Consider the following 22,926-nt stretch of genomic DNA (forward strand, 5'->3'; position numbering starts at 1 on the left):
AGAACCGTAGGAGGAGTAAAAGCTTTTGTACATCCTTGATCCGCATTACTAAACTTCAGAAGGGGGACCCTCCACGGCAAAAAAGGAACAATACGAGAAATAAGTGAAAGACGAATGTTAAGTCCTGTAAGCGAGATAGCCGGACAGAAAGAGGTGGTGAAGAGGAACAGGAACTACAGGAGGGGTAAAAGTCAAAGCACGACAGAGGCGAGAGGAAGGATGTTGCAAGGACCGCGCCAGAGAGTGGAGACAGTAGCGATCTTGGCGGTCCTGGCGAGATAGGAATCCAATGTCAACATACAAGCTGAGGGTGGGGTTCGAACGAAAGGAACCGGAGGAGAAGACGCAACCCAGTATGGTGCAAAGCATCAAGACAGCGAAGAGTAGAAGGAGAAGCGGACGAGTAAGCAGGGCAACCACAATCGAGTTTAGACAAGACGAATGAGGAATGAAAAGAGGAGCGTACGCCTATCCACCCCAAAGATGTATGGGACAAAACCTTGAGGGAAAGGACCTTAGAGCATTCAGCGCGGAGGTAAGAGATATGGGCTGACCAAGACAAACAAGTGACAAAGATTAACCCCAGAAGCTTAACGGAATCCTTGTACACAACGGGATGTCCATGAAGTGATAATGTTCGTAATAAGGCAAATCGGACACTTGGATTTATTAATCGCAGCGTTAGTAACAAGACACCTGGTGTGGTTCTCAATCTATATCTTGCTCTAGTTAGGCCCCATTTAGATTTTGCAGTTCAGTTTTGTTCGCCATATTATAGAATGGATATAAATTCACTTGAACGTGTCCAGCGTAGGATGACTAAGTTAATTCCCCAAATTAGAAATCTTTCATATGAAGAAAGATTAACAAAGCTTAAGTTGCATTCACTGGAAAGGCGAAGAGTTAGGGGTGACATGATAGAGGTTTACAAGTGGGTGAATGGACATAACAAAGGGGATATTAATAGGGTATTAAAAGTATCAACACAAGACAGAACACGAAACAATGGGTATAAATTCGATAAGTTTAGATTTAGGAAAGACTTGGGTAAATACTCGTTCAGTAACAGGGTTGATGATTTGTGGAACCAATTGCCGCGTAACATTGTGGAGGTGGGGTCCCTCGATTGTTTTAAGCATGGGTTGGACATGTATATGAGTGGGATTGGGTGGTTATAAATAGGAGCCGCCTCGTATAGGCCAATAGGCCTTCTGCAGTTGCCTTTGTTCTTATATTCTTAAGTGACAGAGGGACGAAGAATGACCCACTTCCGAGTAAAAGTCACAACACAAGTCTTAGATGGAGAGAACTTTAAGCCATGATCGGTGGCCCAAGACGACATGGCATCAATCTCAAGTTGAAGCCGCCGTTGAAGGAGAGGCGAATCACCACCCCGACTGATTAGTGAGAAGTTAAAACAAAAATATCAATACACAACATAATAGATATTTTGTTTCAAGTGTAGGTTAAACATACAGGAATGACTTTGGGTGGATATAAATAGAAACAGCCTCTTGTGGACTAATAGGCTTCCTCAATATCCCAGATTCTTGTACTTCTATGAATTTGGTAACATTGTTATTAAAGAATAATACACAATTCATTTGTATTTATATTGCAGATGTTTATTAACTAAAAACTTAAAAAAATAAAAAAATTACATTTTTTACATTTAACGAGTGAGATTTGTTACATCTATAATAATAAATGAAATAAAAATTGAATATGCTGTACTTCGAGCTCAAATATGATAAAACTGGTGCAACAAATTGCTTAGTTGGCACTCACTCCTGTTAACACTACTGACGATTATATCGTCAGTGTCGTCGTCACTGCTTATATTGGAGTCATCATGTCTTATATTGGTGTCATCATGTCCAATGTTGAAGTCGTAAAAGTCGTCATAGTCGTCGTTACTCCAGTAGTAGAGGTCGTCACTCCAGCGGTACGCGTCGTCACCAAAGAAATAGTCGTCGTCGTCACCAAAGTAATAGTCGTCACCAGTTTCATCGTCGTCCTCATTACTGGCGACATCACTACTGTCGCCGTTGTCGCCGTAGGTTCTACTTCTAACATTGACGTCATTATGACCTCTGGAGGTGTTCCTCCAGGCAGCAATGTCAGCTTGGAGGTCGGGCAGGCGACTGAAGGAGCCGGGGTCCAGAGGGCACCGAGTGAAGGGGTCCGAGGGGGACTCCAGCAGTAGGCGGACCAGCGTCGACTCGTCCACCACCATCTTGGACGACTGTAGCAACACTGGCGCCTCCATCACCACCTGCGTCAGCTTGTCCACGAACTGCTCCGGGCACTCTTCCGTAGACTCCTCCGATGTTGGAAAGTTATTGAAATGGAATCCTATCACTGCCACCTTCTCGTTGAGGGAAGACAGCAGCTCAGCGTACCTTATGCGCAGAACTCTAGAGATATGCGTTGATGAAACTTTTTTGTAAAGGTCATCCAGGCTAGGGAAGAGTCTTAAGAGGAGGCCGACATCTAGCCTCCTTATGACGGCAAATGTGGAGCTCATTGTTATTATATGAAACGTTATAGTAAACAGAGAAACTGCAGCAGTCTGAGTCAGACCAGGACAATCATATGCCTCTATGATGGGCTTAGTTGTCACAAACAGCTGAAATAAATATACGATGTTTTGAAATGATTTTGCAGCGTGATATATGCCATTAGAATATGTAGCATACCTTCTCGGTATTTCTGCTGCCGTCTGCATCAGCAGCTGTAACATGTTGTTGAGAAACGATACTTCTGGTCCAATAATTAGACTTCTCACCTGGTCTATCGCCGCTTCGGCAACAACATTCAGGTGACCGTATATATTAAGGCTGTTCCACACTTTGACGAGATGATGGTAGACGCTTATCTCTAGTTCACTGGCTATGAGATTATATATATCCAGATAAGCGCTCGTGGCCACCAACCCTGCCGCTGCCTTCCTACCGGAAGTGCTGTCTCTAAGATAAGCCATTGGCCACATGCCAATAAATCTTAACATTTCCAGGCGAAGGTAAGGGTTTGGACACAAGTTAGGATCAACGAATAAGCTGAGAATCCATGATTTCAAGATAGGAGAATGTTGGGCATTATCCAGTATGAAGTCTGGCCTCCAGTGTTTAACAAGCTTAACAATGTTCCAGAGAACGTCCTCCCACTTACCAGTCATAATAACCGACTCTGTCCCCATAAACGAGGCAAATGTTTGTGCCCAAAACAGACCAAGGCGAGTCTTTGTTAAGTATAGCCTAGTTATGTCAGTGTCTGTGAAGTCATTTACAAACATCATCGTTTCTAAAACTTGATCAACACAAATTCTGGAAGGGTCGATCCTCGACGCGGCCGTGAGGAAACCTTGATGTGAAGCAACGGAATCTGGGCTTAAGCTCTTTCTCAAACGTTGATAATTTTCTCTAGAAAATATAGCCTCAGTGCCTGCATTTTTGTGAGAGGAAACGTCGATGTTCCACCGATGTCTTGGACTGCCAAACAGAATAATTAAATTAATGAATGTTGTTTTTTTAGATTCAGCTACTTGGAACAAAAGTTCCAAGTAGCACGGGCTGAGGTGAGCCCGTAGTGGACTTACCTGGCACAGGAGCGGGGCTGTAATTGAAATTAATGAACGGGAGTTGACTATATAGGCGAGTTAAATGGCTGGAAGAGTCGGTATCCGAGGTGTAAAGATCCTAACGCTGGATGGCTGAGTGACCACTAATTGGCTATAAATAACAATCAAGGAAACTGCAGTAGGCACATAGGTGGCAGATCCTATTTATATCCATCCAAAGTCATTCATATATGTCTAACCTACGCTTGAAATAATCAAGAGTTCATGACTGGACACACTTGGGCACTTGGGGAGGGGGGAGAGCGGTGGTTGACGTAACAAGGAACTGACGTGGAGTCAAAATATGATTTAGTTAAACATATTCAAAGCAAAGCTCAAGAACGTGGTATACCATACAAATTGAACAGATCGAATAATAATGACCTGAAATGGATAACGATGGATCTGAAGAACCTTACAGTTAAAAAGAGAGCTTGGTACAAAATGTTTATGAATGGGGAAAACACTACAACAAGAGTTCGTCAAACTGGTTAGAATGCTAAAAAAGTGAATAAGGAAGGATAAAAAAAAAACTTTGAAATTCGTATGGCAGGGCCATCAAAGACAAATCTTAAAGGGTTTTTCAGTTATATCTAACAAAGGTTAGGGAAAGAATAAGCCCATTAAAAACAGACAGGTCAAATAACGGATAATGAAGAGACGAGTAGTATTTTTAATAAACATTTTATATCTATATTTACTAAAGAGTAACTTGATAATATGCCATCAGCCGAACAAGTCTATGTGGTAGAGACAAGGACAGGTTTACTAGTTTTGCAGTTACCAGGGAGGATGTAAGTAAGTAATTATCAAAAGAAGGCACCAAACCGGGAAGGCTATGTACCACCATCAAATACGCAAAATAATCAGAGGGCGCTAAATATCACCAAGGATGCCAATACGAGAACAAAAACGCATAAGGCGAACGATATCAAAAGTATCCGAGTCACCAAGAATTCTATCGAGGGACAGGCGATCGCGAGGGGCGGTCGGAAAGCAAGACACACGCTCGTCCTGGAAGTCAGGACATTCAAGAAGGACATGCACGACCGTAAGAGGGACAATGCAACTAGGACAATAAGGAGCAGGGCGGCGCTCCATCAAGTGACCATGGGTTAAGCGAGTATGGCCAATACGCAACCTCGCTAGAGCTGTTTCCCACCGCCGGTTACGGTGGAAGGAGGACGGCCACGAGGAAACACAACATTTAAGAGTACGTAGCTTGTTACCAGTAACAGACAACCAAGAAGCCTGCCAACGGGTAAGGACTGAGGAATGGATAACCGGGTAAAAGTCGGAATACGGAATGCCTTTACGAGAGATGGGACAAGAGCGGACAGCTTCCTTAGCGGCAGCATCCGCACGCTCATTTAAAGACACACCAATATGGCTGGGAACCCAACAAAACTCAACCGACTTAAATTTACTGTGAACGAGAAACAGCCAATGCTGGATCTCGACAACTACTGGATGAACCGGATTAAAGGACCCGAAAGCCATGAGGGCACTACGAGAGTCGTCAACAACCACAAAGGAAGACTGACAACGAGAAAGCAGGAGACGAAGAGCATAGAGAATAGCAAAGTTCCGCTGTAAAGATGCTAGTCTCCGGAGGCAAGCGACACATAAGTGCGATCAGGATAAACAACAGAGTAGCCAACACCGTCCGCTGACTTAGACCCATCGGTGAAGACAGAAACGGAGCGGGAGTGAGAAGAAAAGTGCTCGAGGAAAAGGCGTTTTAGAACCGTAGGAGAGGTAAAAGCTTTAGTGATACGGGTCAAGGATGTACAAAACCGCGGAAGAGGGACCCTCCACGGGGGCAAAGAAGGAACAACACGAGGAGAAACATCAGAAATACGAACGGAAAGAGAATCCTGCAGGCGAGATAACCGGACAGAAAGAGGGAGGTGGTGAAGAGGAACAGGAACCGCAGGAGGGGGTACAAGTTAAAGCACGACATAGGCGAGAGGAAGGATGTTGCAAGGACCGCGCAAGATAGCGAAGACAGTAGTGATCACGGCGGTCCTGGAGAGACAGGAAGCCAGTGTCAACATACAAGCTTAGGATGGGAGTCGAACGAAAGGCACCAGAACTGAGGCGCAACCCAGTATGGTGCAAAGCATCAAGACGGCGAAGAGTAGAAGGAGAAGCAGACGAGTAAGCAGGGCAACCATAATCGAGCTTAGACAGGACGAGAGAGGAATGTAAAGCAAGGAGTGCGCGCCTATCTGCCCCCCAAGAAGTATGGGACAAGACCCGAAGGAGAGTAAGGGCCTTAGAGCACTCAACACGGAGGTAAGAGATATGGGGAGACCAAGACAAATGAGTGTCAAGGAATAACCCCTAAAGCTTCGCGGAATCTTTGTATTCAAGGGGATGACCATAAAGTGACAAAGAGGGACGAAGAATAACCCGTTTCCGCGTAAAAGTCATGGCACAAGTCTTAGAAGTAGAGAACTTGAAGCCATGATCTGTGGCCCAAGACGACACGGCATCAATTGCAAGTTGAAGCCGGCGTTGAAGGAGAGGCGAATCATCACCCTGACAACAAAGGGTAAGATCATCGACAGAGAGCGGAGAAGACACCAGAAGGAAGAGAGGAAAGAAGACCATTGAGGGCAACCAGAAAAAGAGTAGTGCTCAGAACACTACCCTGGGGCACACCTTCGTATTGCTGAAAAGAGGGGGAGAGCGCGGTACCAAGGCGCACCCGAAAGGAACGACGAGAGGAAGCTGCGGAGAAAGAGAGGGAGATGACCACGAAGGCCAAAAGAATGAAGTTGAGATAGGATATGATAACGCCAAGTGGTGTCGTAAGCCTTTTCCAGGTCAAAAAGGACGGCAACAACGGAGGTCTTCGCAGCAAAAGCAGTACGAATATAGACCTCCAAGTTCACCAGGACATCTGTCGTGCTGCGGCACTTGCGGAAACCAAATTGAGAAGGGGAGAGGTGATGGTGTTCCAGGAACCACATCAGACGAACGTCAACCATACGTTCAAAGAGTTTGCAGACACAACTTGTGAGAGCAATAGGGCGAAAGTCCTTAGGGGAAGTACCCAGAGACCCCGGTTTGCGAACAGGGAGGACAACGGCATCGAACCAGTCCTCAGGGACTGACGACGACTCCCAGATCCGATTATACAGACTCAGTAAATACTGAGACGTGCTCGGAGGGAGATGGCGAAGCATCTCATAATGAATACCATCGGAGCCCGCCGCCGTAGAACCGCAGAGGGCCAGGGCAGAACGAAGTTCAGAGAGAGAGAAAGGATCATTATAGGGAAGCTGAAGATGAGTGCAGAAATCTAAAGGACGAGACTCAAGGACAGGTTTACGAAGAAGGAAAGATTGGGGAAGATGAAGACCAGAGCTAACAGAAGAAAAGTGGGAACCCAGTTCGGAAGCGACCTGCAACGGGTCCGCCACAAGGGTATCATGGAGGTGAAGGACCGGTGAAACATCGGGAACGAACTTACCCGCTATCTTGCGGATACGCTTCCAGATCTGGGCCAGAGGGGTTTCGGACGTAATTGTTGAGACATAAGATGCCCAACATTCACGTTTAGCCATACGGATGGCCCTACGGGCCACCGCACTCGCTTTCCAAAAGAAAAGAAAAGAATCGGTCGTCTGCCTACGGCGGTGCCTCTTCCAGGCTGCACGCTTACAGCGGACAGCCCGAGCACAGTCCGCATTCCACCAGGGAACGCACTTCCGTGGACCCCGAGAGGAAGAGCGAAGAATAGAGCGGAGGGCAGCGTTGAAGACAGTGTCATGAAAAAGGAGGAGAGCACGAGAGAGAGGCAGAAGGGAGAGGTCAGAGAGAGCAGCACTGAGGGTAAATAGGGTCCAGTCTGCCTTAGCATACTGCCACCTAGGGAAAGAGAGGGAAGGGCGAAAAGAGAAAAAGGAAACAAGGATGGGGAAATGATCACTTCCATGGAGGTCATCAAGAACCTGCCATGTGAAATCTAAGTAAAGAGAAGAAGAGCAGAGAGAAAGATCAAGACAAGAAAGAGTGAGAGTCCGAGAGTCCAAATGAGTGGGCTCACCAGAATTCAGAAGAGACAGGGAAGAAGAGAGGAGAAACGGCTCAAGGAGGCGACCCCGGGTATTCGTCAGAACGTCACCCCAAAGAGAATGACGACAATTGAAGTCACCCAGCAGGAGCACAGGCTCCGGCAAGGAGTCTAGGAGGTGTTTCAAATCAGGAAGAGAGAGCGGGACACTCGGGGGGAGATAAATGGAACAAACTGTGTACCATTTCCCCACAAAGATACGAGCAGCAGAACAATGGAGAGGCGAAGGAAAAAGCAAAGGAACAAAGGGAACATCAGCACGAATCAAGAGAGCAGAAGAATTAGAAGCCCCAGCAATGGCTGGGGGGGGGGGGAGAGAAAGAAATAGCCACGAAAACGACCAGGATGAGCACCAAGCATTGGCTCCTGGAGACAGACACAAAGGGGCGAAAACCGCGAAATCAGAAGTTGGAGTTCGAGGAAATTGGCGTAATAACCTCGAACGTTCCATTGAAGAATGGACAACGACGAGAAGAGAAAGGACAAAAACAGAGAACAAGGAAGAAACAAAGGTGAAAGAGCAACAGAGCACGTTAAAGAATATCAGGGTCGGGATCAGGGTCAGCAAAGTCAGGGTTAGGGGGCATGGGTAAACTGAGCAAAGACGGAGGGAAGGAAACGGGAGAACAGATAAGAGGTGGGCGGGCGGGGTCCGGAGGAGGAGGAGACAACGGAGAGGAGCAGTTAAGGACAGCAGCAGGAAGAGGGGGAGTAGAAAGAGGGAAGCGCACCTCAGCAAGAGCAGCAACCAAAAGGGAAGCAGGGGCCAAAGAAACCTCCATAGCAGGAACAGGGGGCGCAATCACTGAAACGGGAGGGGAAGGAGCAACAGAGCCAGAAGTAGGAGCTGAGGAAGAAAGCGAAGCCTTCTTACCCGCCGGGGAAGAGGAAGGAGAGGAGCCAGGCTTTCGCTTCTGACTTAAAAGAGACCGGTGTCCCAGCAACTACGTACCGGGCAACGGATTCCAGTGTCTCAACAGGAGAAGCCGAACGAGAGCACACACGACGGCCGTTAGGAGAGCGATGGACATCCGCCCGCACCGACAGGCGGTGGGGAGAGCCGATAGATGGAGGAAGAGGATGGGAAGGAGGATCGGAGGGGGACGAGGAAGAAGACACAGGAGACACGACAGACCGGGTAGAAGGAAGGGGAACCCCAGACAGAGGACCAGGAGGAGGATCCTTCGGGAGAGAACCCAAAGGAACAAAGGAGGGGGCAGTGGGCGCATCAGGGTCCAAGGCCCGGAAACGGTTGCGAGTCTGAGGAAGGCGGGAAGGACGAGGAGAGGAAGAGCGCAACACGCGAGCATAAGAGATATTAGCAAAAGGCGGGAGCCGGCGAACCTGGCGCCTCGCCTCAGGAAAAGATAAACGCTCCTGGTGCTTCAAGTTGAGGACGGCTGCCTCAAGCTTGTAATGGACACACGCATGGGAGAAGGTAGGATGGGCCTCACCGCAGTTGAGGCAACGAGCCTTGGGAGAAGTGCACTCCGACTTAGAGTGACCTTCACTCCCACACAAAGGACAGAGAGAGACAGTCCCAGAGCAGCGGAGGGCACCATGCCCAAACCTCCAGCAGTTGTTACAAAGTCGAGGAGAAGGAATATACTCCTGGACAGAGAACCTAGCACCAGCAAGAATGACAGAGGATGGAAGGGTCCTACCATCAAAGGTGATCTTCACAACGCGAAGGGGTTGACGGCTACGACCACGAGGGGGGACGAGTAAACGAGTCAACCTGGAGGACAGAATGGCCTTGGGCATCAAGGATATGCCGAATATCATCGTGGCAATCCTGCAGATTCCGAACACCGGTTGCAACATGGGGTGGGAGGAGAATAGTGCCAACACTGGCATTCATCTGAACGTTCTTGGAGACCCGAACAGGGATCTCGCCAAGGCAAGATAAGGCAGCCAAGCGGGAAGCCGCATCCTGAGAAGGAGCAGCAACGACACGTGTACCGAGACGAGTGGGGTTGAAAGTAACAGACGCATCCACGGAATCTACAAGATGCCGATGGAGGGAGAAATCGTCAGGAGGCGCAGAATCAAGAGGGAGGAGATCAAAGTATTTGGCCCATGAAGCAGGACCAAACAAGGCCTGATACGCATCAGCACGAGAAGGAATCGAGCGAGTGCGGTTGGGGCGCGAACGGCGTTGAGAACCCCTAGAGAGAGAGGGGTCAAAAGGCGCAGTAGTCACAACGAAAGACTTAGCAACACCAGGGGACGAAGTGGTCACCACCGGGGGCTGGAGGCTCGACCCAACCACAAAGGAGGGAGGAGAGCTGGGGGAAGAAGTCAGGACGGTCAAAGGAGGAGCAAGGTCGGGGCCCAACGCAGCGGGAGCTACAGAGCCTGGTCTTCCAATACAGGCCGACTCGGGGGCTTGGTCGCCCACCCCACGAGCCTGAGAGGGTACAACGGAAACATTCAACGACATAGAGACGAAAAGTGACAAATTCATCCACGAATGTGCCCCCATACCCACCATGGAGCCACAATTAGAGGCAGGACACCCAACAGGAAGCTATCGCCGATCATGCCAGGGCCCCCTAGGGGTGCGTCGTGAGTATACGCCCCACAAACGCCACCTTAAGAACAGTCAGTCCGTCGAGATCGGGTTCAGCGACGAAAGGGGGATTGACAATAAAAGGTTCCCCTCGCTCGAGACGTTGGGTACTACAGTTCTACGGATGCAAGAGTATGCCTCCTCAAGCACCCGGGCGTCAAAATAGAAGAAGTCCAAAGAAAGAATCCAAAACAAGCAAATGGTCGGCAGGAAACGACAAGCAGATAGGAGAAGAGGGGTGAGAAAAACGAAACATAAGGAAAAGGAAAAGCGATCCGGCACAATTGGAGAAGACAGCAGCAGGAGTGCAAGGCCAGAAAAGGACAGAGGACTGCCCAACGGAGCATCACACTCCGGCAGCCGTCCACCAAGCCCCCTCACGACGCCAACGGGCCGGATGGGGAGGGGGCAGGGAGGATGTAGTTAAACAGTAAAACTCAAACCAAACAAATCCCCAGGGCCGGATGAAGTGTTTGTTAGGGTGCTTAAAGAATGCAAAGAGGAGCTTTGCAAGCCACTGTCTACCATATTTAATAAATCAATAGTTAGACAGAGTGCCAGTCATGGAAAGTAGCTAATGTTTTTTTTTAAGAAAGGAGAGATCACTTGTGTCAAACTATCATCCAATTAGCCTAACGTCTATTGTGGGAAAGTTACTTGAAGACTTATTGCATTTGCAATTATCGGTTCATCTTGAAAAACATATTAATATACGAGTCTCAACATGGTTTTACAAATGGCTGTTCATGCTTAAATTTGCTATCTTTTTATTCCAGCATAGTTGAGGCAGTTGATAGTGGTAAGGATTGTGATGTGTACCTTGACTTTAGCAAAGCTTTTGATACAGTGCCACATGAAAGACATTAAAAAGATAAAGGCTCATGGTATTGGGGGTGCTATATTAAGTTGGATTAGGGCATGGCTATACCAAAGGAAATAGTATAAATGGGGTTAAGTCAGAGTGGAAAAATGTTGTAAGTGGAGTGCCTCAAGTCTGTCCTGAGACCTTTCTTGTTAATAATATATATAAATGATTTAGATTCAAGTTTGAGTAGCAACATTTGCAAGAAAGAAATTATCAATAGAAGGCACCGAACCGGGAAGGTTATGTAGCACCATCAAATGTGCGGGATAATCAGAGGGCGCTAAATATCACCAAGGATGCCAATACGAGAACAAAAACGCACAAAGCGAAAGATATCAAAAGTATCCGAGTCGCCAAGAATTCTATCGAGGGACAAGCGACCGCAGGGGACGGTCGGAAGACAAGACACACGCTCGTCCTGAAAGTCAGGACATATTCAACAAGGATATGCACGACCGTAAGAGGGACAATGCAATATGGGCGATAAGGAGCAGGGCAGCGCTCCATTAAGTGACCACGAGTTAAACTGGTATGGCCAATACCTAACCTAGCCAGAGCCATTACCCACCGCCGGTTATGGTGGCAGGAGGAAGGCCACTGGGACACGAGACTAAGAGTACGCAGTTTGTTACCAATAACTGAAGACCAACAACTCTGCCAGCAGGCAAGGATGGAGGAATGAATAACTGGGTAAAAGGCGGAATAAGGAATACTTTTACGAAAGATGGGACAAGCGCGGACAGCTTCCTTAGCAGCAGCATCCGCACGCTCATTTAAAGAGACACCAACATGGCTGGGAACCCAGCAAAATGCAACCGACTTAAATTTACTGGAGATAAGAAACAGCTAATGTTGAATCTTGACAACCACCGGGTGGAGCGGATTAAAGGACCCTAACTCCATGAGGGCACTACGAGAGTCAACTACCACCACAAAGGAGGATTGACACCGAGAAAATAGGAGGCGAAGAGCATAGAGATAGCATAAAGTTCTGCCGTGAAGATGCTAGCCTCCGGAGGAAGGCGACACAAGTGTGGTCAGGAAAAACAACAGAGTAGCCTACACCGTCAGCAGACTTAGACCCATCGGTGAAGATAGGGACGGAGTGGGAGCGAGAAGAAAAGTGCTCAAGGAAGAGGCGTTTCAGAACTGTAGGAGGGGTAAAAGCTTTAGTGATGCGGGTCAGAGAGGTACAAAATTTGGGAAGGGGGATCCTCCACGGGGGCAAGGATGGAACAATACGAGGAGAAACATTTTCAAACATTGAAAAAGTAATACGAGCTGAAAGAGAATCCTGTAAGTGAGACAAACGGACAGAAAGAGGAAGGTGGTGAAGAGGAACAGGAACTACAGGAGGGATAAAAGACAATCACGAAAGAGGCGAGAGTGAGGATGCTGTAAGGATCTCGCAAGATAGCGAAGACTGTAGCGATCACGGCAATCCTGGACAGACAAAGCCAGTGTTAGCGTACAAGCTGAGGGTAGGAGTTGAACAAAAAGCACCGGAGTCGATGCGCAACCCAGTATGGTGCAAAGGATCAAGACGGTGTAGAGTAGGAGAAGAAGCAGAAGAGTAAGCAGGGCAACCATAATCGAGCTTAGACAGGACGAGAGAGGAATGTAAATAAAGGAGCGTGCGCCTATCCGCTCCCCAAGAAGTATGGGACAAAACCTTAAGTAGGTTAAGGGCCTTAGAGCATTCAACATGGAGGTAAGAGACATGGGGCGACCAAGACAAACGAGTGTCAAAGAATAACCAAAAGCTTCGCGGAATCTTTGTACTCAAGGGAATGACCATAAAGTGACAGAGGGACGAAGAACGACCCGCTTCCGAGTAAAAGTCATGGCACAAGTCTTAGTATTAGAGTACTTGAAGCCATGATTGGTGGCCCAAGATGACACGGCATCAATTGCAAGTTGAAGCTACCATTGAAGGAGAGGCGAATCATCACCCGGACAGCAAACAGTAAGATCATCAACATAAAGAGCAGAGAAGATGCCAGAAGGAAGGGAGGAAAGAAGACCATTGAGGGCAACCAGCAAAAGAGTATTACTCAGAACACTACCCTGGGTCACACCGTCATCCTGCCGAAAAGATTCAGAGAGTGGCACCAAGCCTGACTCGAAAGGTACGATGAGAGAGAAAGCTTTGAAGGAAGAGAGGGAGATTACCACGAAATCTCGAGTGATAGTTCTCCCCTCACCGCATATAGGGAATCCATCATTGTTGATAGGATCACGGTCTTCTTCATTTACGTCCTCTAATTACTCAACACAAAGCTGCTATTAGGACAATATCCAATTCTGGCCCCAGACATCACTCGGTACCCCTACTCAAATCTCTGAATATGTTAGACATTAAGTCACTGCACATTCTCTCATGTGTATTATACATATATAAAACGCTAAACTATAATGCCAATCCTGATCTCAAAAGCTTCATAGAAGGTTGTAACAAAACCCATGAGCACCACACCAGAAATAAATACAGTTTTGATATTCCTAGAGTACGACCTAATCAAACCAGAAATGCTCTACAAATCAAGGGGCCCAGAATGTGGAATGACCTTCCCAACCATGTTAAAGACTGTACCTCTCTCAACCTGTTTAAGTTAAAAACGAAGCTATACCTAATAAATTCCCTGTAACCTACCTTACCCCTCTGTTGTCAACCCATGTATGTTTTTTGTTTTTTTATTGTTTTTCAAATCAACGCTGTTTGAATGTAATTTTCTGTAATAATTTGTAATTGTATTTGTGCTGCTTTTTCAACAATGTTCCCCCCTCTTTTACCTCTATTTTTATTTGTTCTCAACACATTTGATTCTTTTTACCCATTAGTTTTAAGCTTTAGTCATTAATGTTTTTCCTGCCCGAAACGCTTTGCGTATTAGTGCCTTTAGGCATTGTATGTACTAGCTCTATCTATAAAGCCAACAAACTTTGTAAAATCTCTTTATGTATGTACCTTACTTAAATAAAAATTATTATTAATTAAGAATCAATAAGATGCTTATCTTAACATACTAAGAAGGTTAGGTGAAGTCGGTGTTTTCTGTGAAGCTTTTCAAGGTAAACTAAAATATTCACAATCAATTAGTATGTCACATATGCACTTATTAAATAAGCCAATATTGATTGTAAGCAAGTGCGAGAACGGACGGCTCAGTGATGGGGTAGAGGGGAGAACAGCACCGCCGCCGGCCCGCCGCCGGCCCCAGAGCTTCGACCAGACGGAGAAACACGAAGGCTGTCAGTGTTGGTCGGGATGGATGCCTTGTTAGGGGCTTTATTGCTCTTATTTCCCTGCACAGTCTTGTTTTTGGGAGACATGATTGGTTGAGAATGGACTGGGGTATATGTTTTTATGATTATTATTTTTCTTATTATTTTTTATTTTGCATTTATATTGTCAGTCTCTACTGATTTTTTTTTTGTTATCTAACTTCTGTGTCCTTCCTGGCTATCTATTGGATCTTTATTTTACTTCTAATTTGTTACTATTTTATGTGTATTTGCTTCTATTCTTGTGTTTTGCTATACCGTGTATCTTGTATCGTGATCCCTCTGCATCTCCATGCACACTGATATTGATCCTGATCAAAATCTTCTGTCTCATATCTACACCAACCAGCACATTGATCATCATTATTGCAAGTATTTCACGGCACACCAGGCTAAAAACAAACTCCATAATAGCACCTCCTTATCAGTTTACAGCCAAAATGTTAGATCACTTGGTAAACATTTTGACGATATAAATGCATTTCTCACAGCACTATAGGTACTAACTTATCGTTCATTATTTTAACAGAAACTTGGCTAAATAAAAACTATACCCCAGCAATGCTCAAGCTCTTTCAGAAAGCCCAAGCCAAGGCGAGGGAGCGCATGACAGAGCTCAGGCAAGATAACTGGGAAACTTTTGTTAACAGTCTCAACTCTCACACCCCCCCTCAGCCAGGCATGGAAGGATATTAAAGAATTAAAGGCGATAAGCTCGGCCAAGTAGCACACCCTCACCCTCTACACAGAGCAAACGAGTTAGTCGATGCTTGGGCAACCACCTCTAGCTTCAATAATCTTCCCCCAGACATACAGTTCAGATTAAATGCTAGTTACGGAGATCGAGAAAGGCTCGTTGACTTCATGCTCCACAAGGAAGATGAATGCAACGTGCCATTTACTGAGTTTGAATTACTCGCGGCCCTAAACAAAGGCAAAGCCACATCCCCCGGTGAAGATGGTATCACTTATGACATATTGCGTCTGCTCCCTTTAGTACCAGGGAATCCCCTGCTTGAGCTGTATAATATGAGCTATGTTACTGGGAAGGTTCCTAACTCTTGGACCAACAGTATAATCATTCCAATTCCCAAGCCAAATCAAGAGAATGCTTTCCGCCCAATTTCCCTTACTAGCTGCATTTGCAAAACATTCGAGAGAATGGTCCTAAACCGTCTCCTCCATAGAATAAGAACCATGCTATCCCCCCAGATATATGGCTTCATGCATGGAAGGAGTGTGCATCATTGCATCACCACCTTTCTTACCCTGCACACTGAAAAGTCATATACCACCTTCCTAGATCTTAAGTCTGCCTTTGATATTGCAAATGTTATCTTGAGTGAGCTTGCAAGAATGAATATTGGTGGTCGGCTTCTTTGTTGGATCAGGGGTTACTTATCCAACAGGAAGTCATCTGTATTTCTCCAGGGGCATAGAAGTGTAACAAGAGACTTTGAACTAGGCACCCCGCAGGGTGGTGTCTTCAGTCCTACCTTATTTAATATCTTAATAAACACGCTGTTAAACTCTATACCGAACAAACCCAACGTCCACATCATTAGCTATGCTGATGATATAATGATACACACCGCTGGGTATGCTAACACGCAGAACACTCTTAACTCTGTATTAGACTCATGTCAGGACCTAGGTTTAATTATCTCAGCAGAGAAAACAAAGATACTAAATCGGCGCCCACCCAGGCAGGGAGGAGCTGTTCGCAAGATGCAACTGTCTGATGGCTCCCAGCTTGACTATGTAAACAGATTCAAATACCTTGGCCTTGAGGGTCCTGTTGTATTCAGACTCTGTCGTCAGTATAAAAAGAGAGGCTCCGAGCTCTCAAGGCTGTTGCAGGTTATCACTCAGGCTATGGTGCCAATGTCAGAATTGTCAAAATGATGTACTTTGCATACATCAGATCTTTAGTGGATTATGCTGCACCTCTGCTTGTTTTGATGCCTGAAAGAAAGCTTGGAGGGCTTGAAAAATTGCAGAACGAAGCCTTGAGGATAATCCTTGGGTGCCCTCGTACCACAAAGATACTTAATATGAGAAAGGAACTTAATATTCTGAGCGTTGTTGATCGTGTTACTGAAATTAACTGTCAAATTGGCATAAAAATGCTTAGGCTAACTCATACTAATCCTTGCACAGAAGCCCTCCAGAATTTCTTTATTGAAGATCAGCATTGTTCCAAATGGATAACAAAAACTGGAACTCAACTCAGAATGTATGGGGTTCATGATTTGCACCAAGAGAAACAACAACGGCACTTTCCTGCACCGTGGGAGGTTACACCCTTTCCAGTTTTAATCCCTCCCTTTCCACCCAAGAAGCAAATTAGAGATCAGCTCAAGCTTCGTCTTGAGGCAAAGCTCAACGCCTTAAGCCATATTGATGCTCTGTCCACAGAGCATTCTCTCTCTCAAATTATATACACTGATGGTTCCTTACACCGCACCACGGGTGCAGCTGGAAGTGCAGTTGTCGTGACAATGGGCGATGGCCTATACTTTGAGTGGGGAGTCCGTATAAAAAACTGGGCCTCTACCCTTCAGACTGAACTATTTGCCTTGATCCTTGCACTGAAATGTGTACAAGTCTCAAAACTTGATACATTAATTGTAAGTGACTCCTTATCATCCTTAAATGCTCTCAACTCTTTAAGACATAACTGTAACATGCTCGTGGCCGAAGCTAGACACAAATACAACAAAATTATTAAGGATGGTAACAGAGTCCATTTCATGTGGTCTCCATCTCATGTTGGCCTCCGAATGCATGATAGAGCTGATAAGTTAGCCAAAGAATCTGCCTTTAAAGGAGCCGTTGAGTGTAACCTTGGATTGTCAATGAGCAATCTGAGAGCAGCAGTACACCGAGAACTTCAACAAGATCTTGTAGATCTGAGGCAAAGTGAAATTGACACCAGTAATTCCATCTATCATCATACTATCATGCAAGAGGAGCCACACATCTATGGATCATCCAATAAAATCAGCAGACTTCTAGATGTTACTACTGCTCGGCTTAGACTCGGTTACAAGTATCTCTGGGAATTCTCATTATCTGCTGATGTAGACCTGACCAAATGTAAACTGTGTCAACAAAATTATTCGCACACCCTCCGTCACTATGTGATGGAGTGCGAAAAGATACGTGAATTTAGAGACAATTCTATAACCAATGTTCCAGCGATGTGTCAATATTTCATTCAAAATGATCTGCTACCAGAAATTTTAGCCAAATATCCCCAGTTTGCTAACTGTAGGTAGTAACTAAGTGATTGTAACCTATCCACCGCTGCCCACTGGATGGGGGGCGGTGTGCAGGACAAACATATAAATTTTGACACTAGCTCTCCACATATGTCAGTTGCTTAATTTAGAACCTGTACTTGAGGTCGATCTCGAACCCATTGTTGATGTGATGACTTATATTGAATTTTGTAACTAGCTCATCAAGATTGTAACTTGCTTAGCTAAATGAATTGTGGGGTTCAGTCCCTGAGCCCATTATGTGCCTCTGTAACCCTTTCCACTACCGCCCACAAGATGGGTATGGGGTGCATAATAAATGAACTAAACTAACTACCCAACTCTACAACTTAGCTGGTTATAAAACCATTCATAACTGTAGGCCTAATAAAAAAGTAGGTGGCACAGCTATATATTACCGAGATACATTTATCTGCAACAGTGTCATTAGTGACAGAGATGACTACTGTGAATATACTTTTGCTCAGTTTACAATTAAATCCCTTAAATCCTCTTTGACTATTGGAGCCATCTATAGATTTCCTAATACTAACATAGCTTCTTTCTCAGATAACCTAAGGAATCTTATTATTAACAACAATATCAACAAAAACCACATCATTCTCGGAGGAGACTTCAATATTGACCTGGGTCAACAAAATTGCTCTCAAGTTGACTATTTCCTGAACAGCATGAACTCCTGTATGCTAATCCCCACAATCACCAAACCTACCCGAGTCACTCAAAATTCAGCCACTACCTTGGATCACATATGGACAAACATAACAGCTCCCCTTGTATCTGGTATAATCTACGACAGAACAACTGACCACTATCCTACCTTTCTCATAGCGAACATGGACATAACACCACCAAAAAGCAAGAAACTTTCATTTAGGTTACACAGTGAATCAGCTTTAGGCAATCTTACAGAGGCACTTCACAATATTAACTGGGATTCTGAATTCAATAATACCCAGGATATAAATTCATTAGCTAACCTCTCCCTCTCCAAAACTCTAAGCCTCTACAACCTTCATTGTCCCCTTCTTACCAAGCAAGTAACTGACAAAAGATTAAACAATCCATGGCTCACAAGTGGCATTCTCAACTCAATCAACAAGAAACATGAATATGAAAAGAAACTTAGGATTGGCTTAGTTTCAAAGGAAGTAGCAAAAAGGTACTCATCAATGCTTACCAGTATCATAAGAAAGGCAAAACTTGTATATTATGTGAATAGATTCAATGAAGCAAAAGGCAACATAAAAAGCACATGGAAAACAATCTCTAGTATCCTAGGAACTAAACAACACTCACATAACCAAATAAAACTCTATAAGGATGGGAATACACCGTCAACTGATTTAGAAATGGCAAATGAATTTAATAGCTTCTTTTCATCGGTTGGTGCTAATCTTGCCAGTAAAATCCCACAGACTCAGTCACACATTAACACATATATCTCAGGCAGCTATCCAAACTCTCTTCTCCTTTCATCAATCAGCCCGGCAGATGTTGTGTCCATCAGTCTCCTTCATATAATTTATTCAGCCCTTGACAAAAATGAGTTTCCGATTGGACTCTTCATTGACCTGAGAAAGGCCTTTGATACTGTTAATCACAATTACCTCTTACGTAAACTCCATCATTATGGAATTCGAGGCCATACACTGGACTATATGCAATCCTATCTTAGTGATAGACACCAATGTGTAGCCATCAATAATATAACCTCTCCCACTCTATCAATAACCGTTGGAGTGCCACAGGCCAGCATTTTGGGACCTTTCTTATTCCTTATTTACATCAATGATCTGCCTAACGTCTCTAACATTCTGAAACCTATTTTGTTTGCTGATGATACTACCTTCATCTACTCTAACCCCAACCCACTTACACTAAATAATGTTGTTAATAATGAACTAAAAAAAGTCCACTTATGGATGTCAACCAACAAACTAACACTTAACATAGAAAGACCTACTACATCATATTTGGAAGCAAATCTACAAATGCAATTCAGCTTCAGATGGACAATGTAAACATTAGCAATAAAAATGATGGAACGTTTCTTGGCCTATTCCTAGACAAGAGACTCAACTTCAGTACCCACATACAACACATAACTAAGAAAGTCTCTAAAACAGTTGGTATACTCTCCAAAATCAGATATTATGTACCTAACTCTGCTCTCATCTCTCTATATTATGCACTAATCTATCCCTATCTTAATTATGGTGTCTGTGCATGGGGTTCAACCACTGCAAACCACCTCAAGTCCATCATCACCCAGCAAAAATCTGCTATCAGAATAATAACAAATTCTGCTTTCAGCGAACACTGAGCCCCCTTGTTTAACTCCCTAAACATGCTAAACATAATCTCACTCCACAAATTCTCTTGTGTCAACTACATTTACAAAACCCTGTTCTTAAATGCAAATCCTGCCCTGAAACTCTCCCTGGACAGATGCAATAGGACCCATTATCACCACACCAGAAATAAATATCTCTTTGATATCCCCAGAGTCCAAACTTAATTTGTGTAAACACTCTATGCAAATAAAGGTACCCAGTCTATGGAACTCACTCCCTATTGAGTTGAAAAGCTGTCCAACTTTTGCATCATTCAAAAACAATACTAAAAAGTACCTAATTTCATCTTCATAGTTTTTTACCTTTTGCTTTAAAACTCCACTGTATCTATTGCTACCCAATCTCCCAATCTTTATGTACCCAATCTGAACATCTTTATCATTGCTGTCTTCTTATATGTACTGTCAATCTGCCGTATGGTGCCTATTAATCTTGTTTAAATTACCAATCAAGCTGTCAATGTAATCAATCAGAGCTTTATATACCAATGTGCTTTAATATACTTACTAATCTCTCTCATCTCAATTTTTTTCTTGCAATGTATTTATCATTTTATTAATTCTGATAGATTTTACCTACTTAAAATTATCTGCTAGATTAAGGACCTGCCCGAAACGCTGAGCGTACTAGTGGCTTTGCAAGAGTGCAATTACTGTACTATGCTATGTATTCTCACAAACCCAATGTACCTTGTTGTATATAAATAAATAAATAAATCATACACTCTCTAAAAACCAAGGCAGGGAACACCAGTGAAATTCCGTCCATTGTATACAAGAGCGCCTCCCATGCCCTTGTCCCACTCATAGCTCTACTGTTCAACAAATCTATAGTGTCACACCTTCCCTGATATCCTTAAAAAAGCAAGAGAAAAGTCAGTCCATAAAGGAGGCAATCTGGCGGACATAAACAATTATAGATCAATATCAAATCTACCCATTCTATCAAAAATATTTGAAAAAAATATTTACAAACAGCTCTATTCCTACCTCGTAAAATTCGACATACTCAGCCCCTGCCAGTTTGGCTTCCGGTCCCAAAAGAGCACCAATGATGCAATCACTAGTCTCCTTGACGTAATCTACTCAGCCCTTGACAAAAATGAGTTTCCGATTAGACTCTTCATTGACCTAAGAAAAGCCTTTGATACTGTCAATCACAACTACCTCTTACTTAAACTCCAGCATTATGGAATCCGAGGCCTTGCCCTTGACTACATCCGATCGTATTTTAGTGACAGACACCAATATGTAGCCATGAATGATACAACTTCTTCCACTCTACCAATTACCGTTGGAGTGCCACAGGGCAGTATCTTAGGACCTCTTCTATTTCTTATGTATATATAAATGATCTGCCTAATGTCTCTAATATTCTTAAACCTATATTGTTTGCTGACGATACTACCCTTATCTATTCAGACCCCAACCCACATACACTAAATAATGTTGTGAATAATGAATTTAAAAAAGTCCACTTATGGATGTCAACTAACAAACTAACATTAAACATAGAAAAGGCTTACTTCATCTCATTTGGAAGCAAATCATCAAATGCAATTCAGCTACAGATAGACAACATTAACATCAGTAATAAAAACTGATGGCAAGTTTCTTGGCCTATTCCTAGACAAGAGACTCAACTTCAGCACCCACATTCAACACATAACTAAGAAAGTCTCTAAGACAGTTGGTATACTCTCTAAAATAAGATATTATGTTCCTAACTCTGCTCTCCTCTCACTATATTATGCACTAATCTACCCCTATCTTAATTATGGTATCTGTGCATGGGGGTCTACCACTGCAAACCACCTTAAGCCCATCATCACCCAGCAAAAATCTGCTATCAGAATAATAACAAATTCTGCTTTCAGACAACACTCAGCTCCCTTGTTTAAATCCCTAAACTTGCTAAATATTAACTCCCTCCACACATTTTCTTGTGTCAACTACATTAACAAAACCCTGTTCTTAAATGCAAACCATGCTCTGAAACTCTCGCTGGACAGATGTAATAGGACCCATTATCACCACACCAGAAATAAATATCTCTTTGATATCCCCAGGGTCAAACTTAATCTGTGTAAAAACTCTATGCAAATTAAGGGACCTAGTCTATGGAACTCACTCCCTAGTGAATTGAAAAGCTGTCAAACTTTTGCCTTATTTAAAAGCAAAACCAAAAAGTACCTAATTTCATCTTCTTAGTTTCCTACACTGAGCTTTAAATTTGCTCTGTACCTAGTGTTACCTAATCTCCCAATTTTTATGTACTTAACCCAAACAACCTTATCATTGTGTTCATTGCTGTCTTCTTTTATGTGCTAGCCAAATGCTGTATTGTGCCTACTAATTTTTGTCAACTACCATTCAAGCTGTCATTGCAATCAATCTATGTGCTTTAATATACCTACAATTTTCTCATCTTTTTTTTTTTTACCTTGTAACTGTTATCATTTTTTATAAATCTTGCAAGTATTTACCTACTTAACATTTTCTTAGATTAAGGACCTGCCCGAAACGCTGCGCATACTAGTGGCTTTACAAGATTGTAATTACCATATTATGTATCCTCACAGTCCCAATGTACCTTCTTGTATATGCATAAATAAATAAATAAATAAATAAATAAATTAATAACACTTTCCTCTCCCAATGTGGTTTGTCTCACCTTATTATCCCTCTCAATGAGTCAACATAATTAACCCCCCTTGTCACCTAGTGCGGGCTACGTATCAAAAGTCTCTTTGTTACACTTTTTTAAATTTAATTTCAATTTAATTTTTATTAGTAATTTATTGGACTTAATTAATTGAGTGCATTAATATTTTCTTTAGTTCTTACTAATTATAGGACAA

General features: G+C 43.9%; 1 protein-coding gene across 1 annotated transcript in view; it reads right to left on the minus strand.

The window, feature by feature from the left end:
* Positions 1–1,599: 1,599 nt before the first annotated feature.
* LOC138364595 (uncharacterized) overlaps positions 1,600–22,926 on the minus strand; it is an 84,705-nt gene continuing 63,378 nt past the window's right edge. The window contains exon 2 of the mRNA XM_069324419.1: positions 1,600–3,491. Within this exon, the coding sequence (XP_069180520.1) occupies positions 1,742–3,298 (1,557 nt within the window). The 5' untranslated portion in view covers positions 3,299–3,491 and the 3' untranslated portion in view covers positions 1,600–1,741. The remainder of the gene's footprint in view (positions 3,492–22,926) is intronic.

This window comes from Procambarus clarkii, chromosome 14 (assembly GCF_040958095.1).
Source record: "Procambarus clarkii isolate CNS0578487 chromosome 14, FALCON_Pclarkii_2.0, whole genome shotgun sequence".
NCBI lineage: Eukaryota > Metazoa > Arthropoda > Malacostraca > Decapoda > Cambaridae > Procambarus > Procambarus clarkii.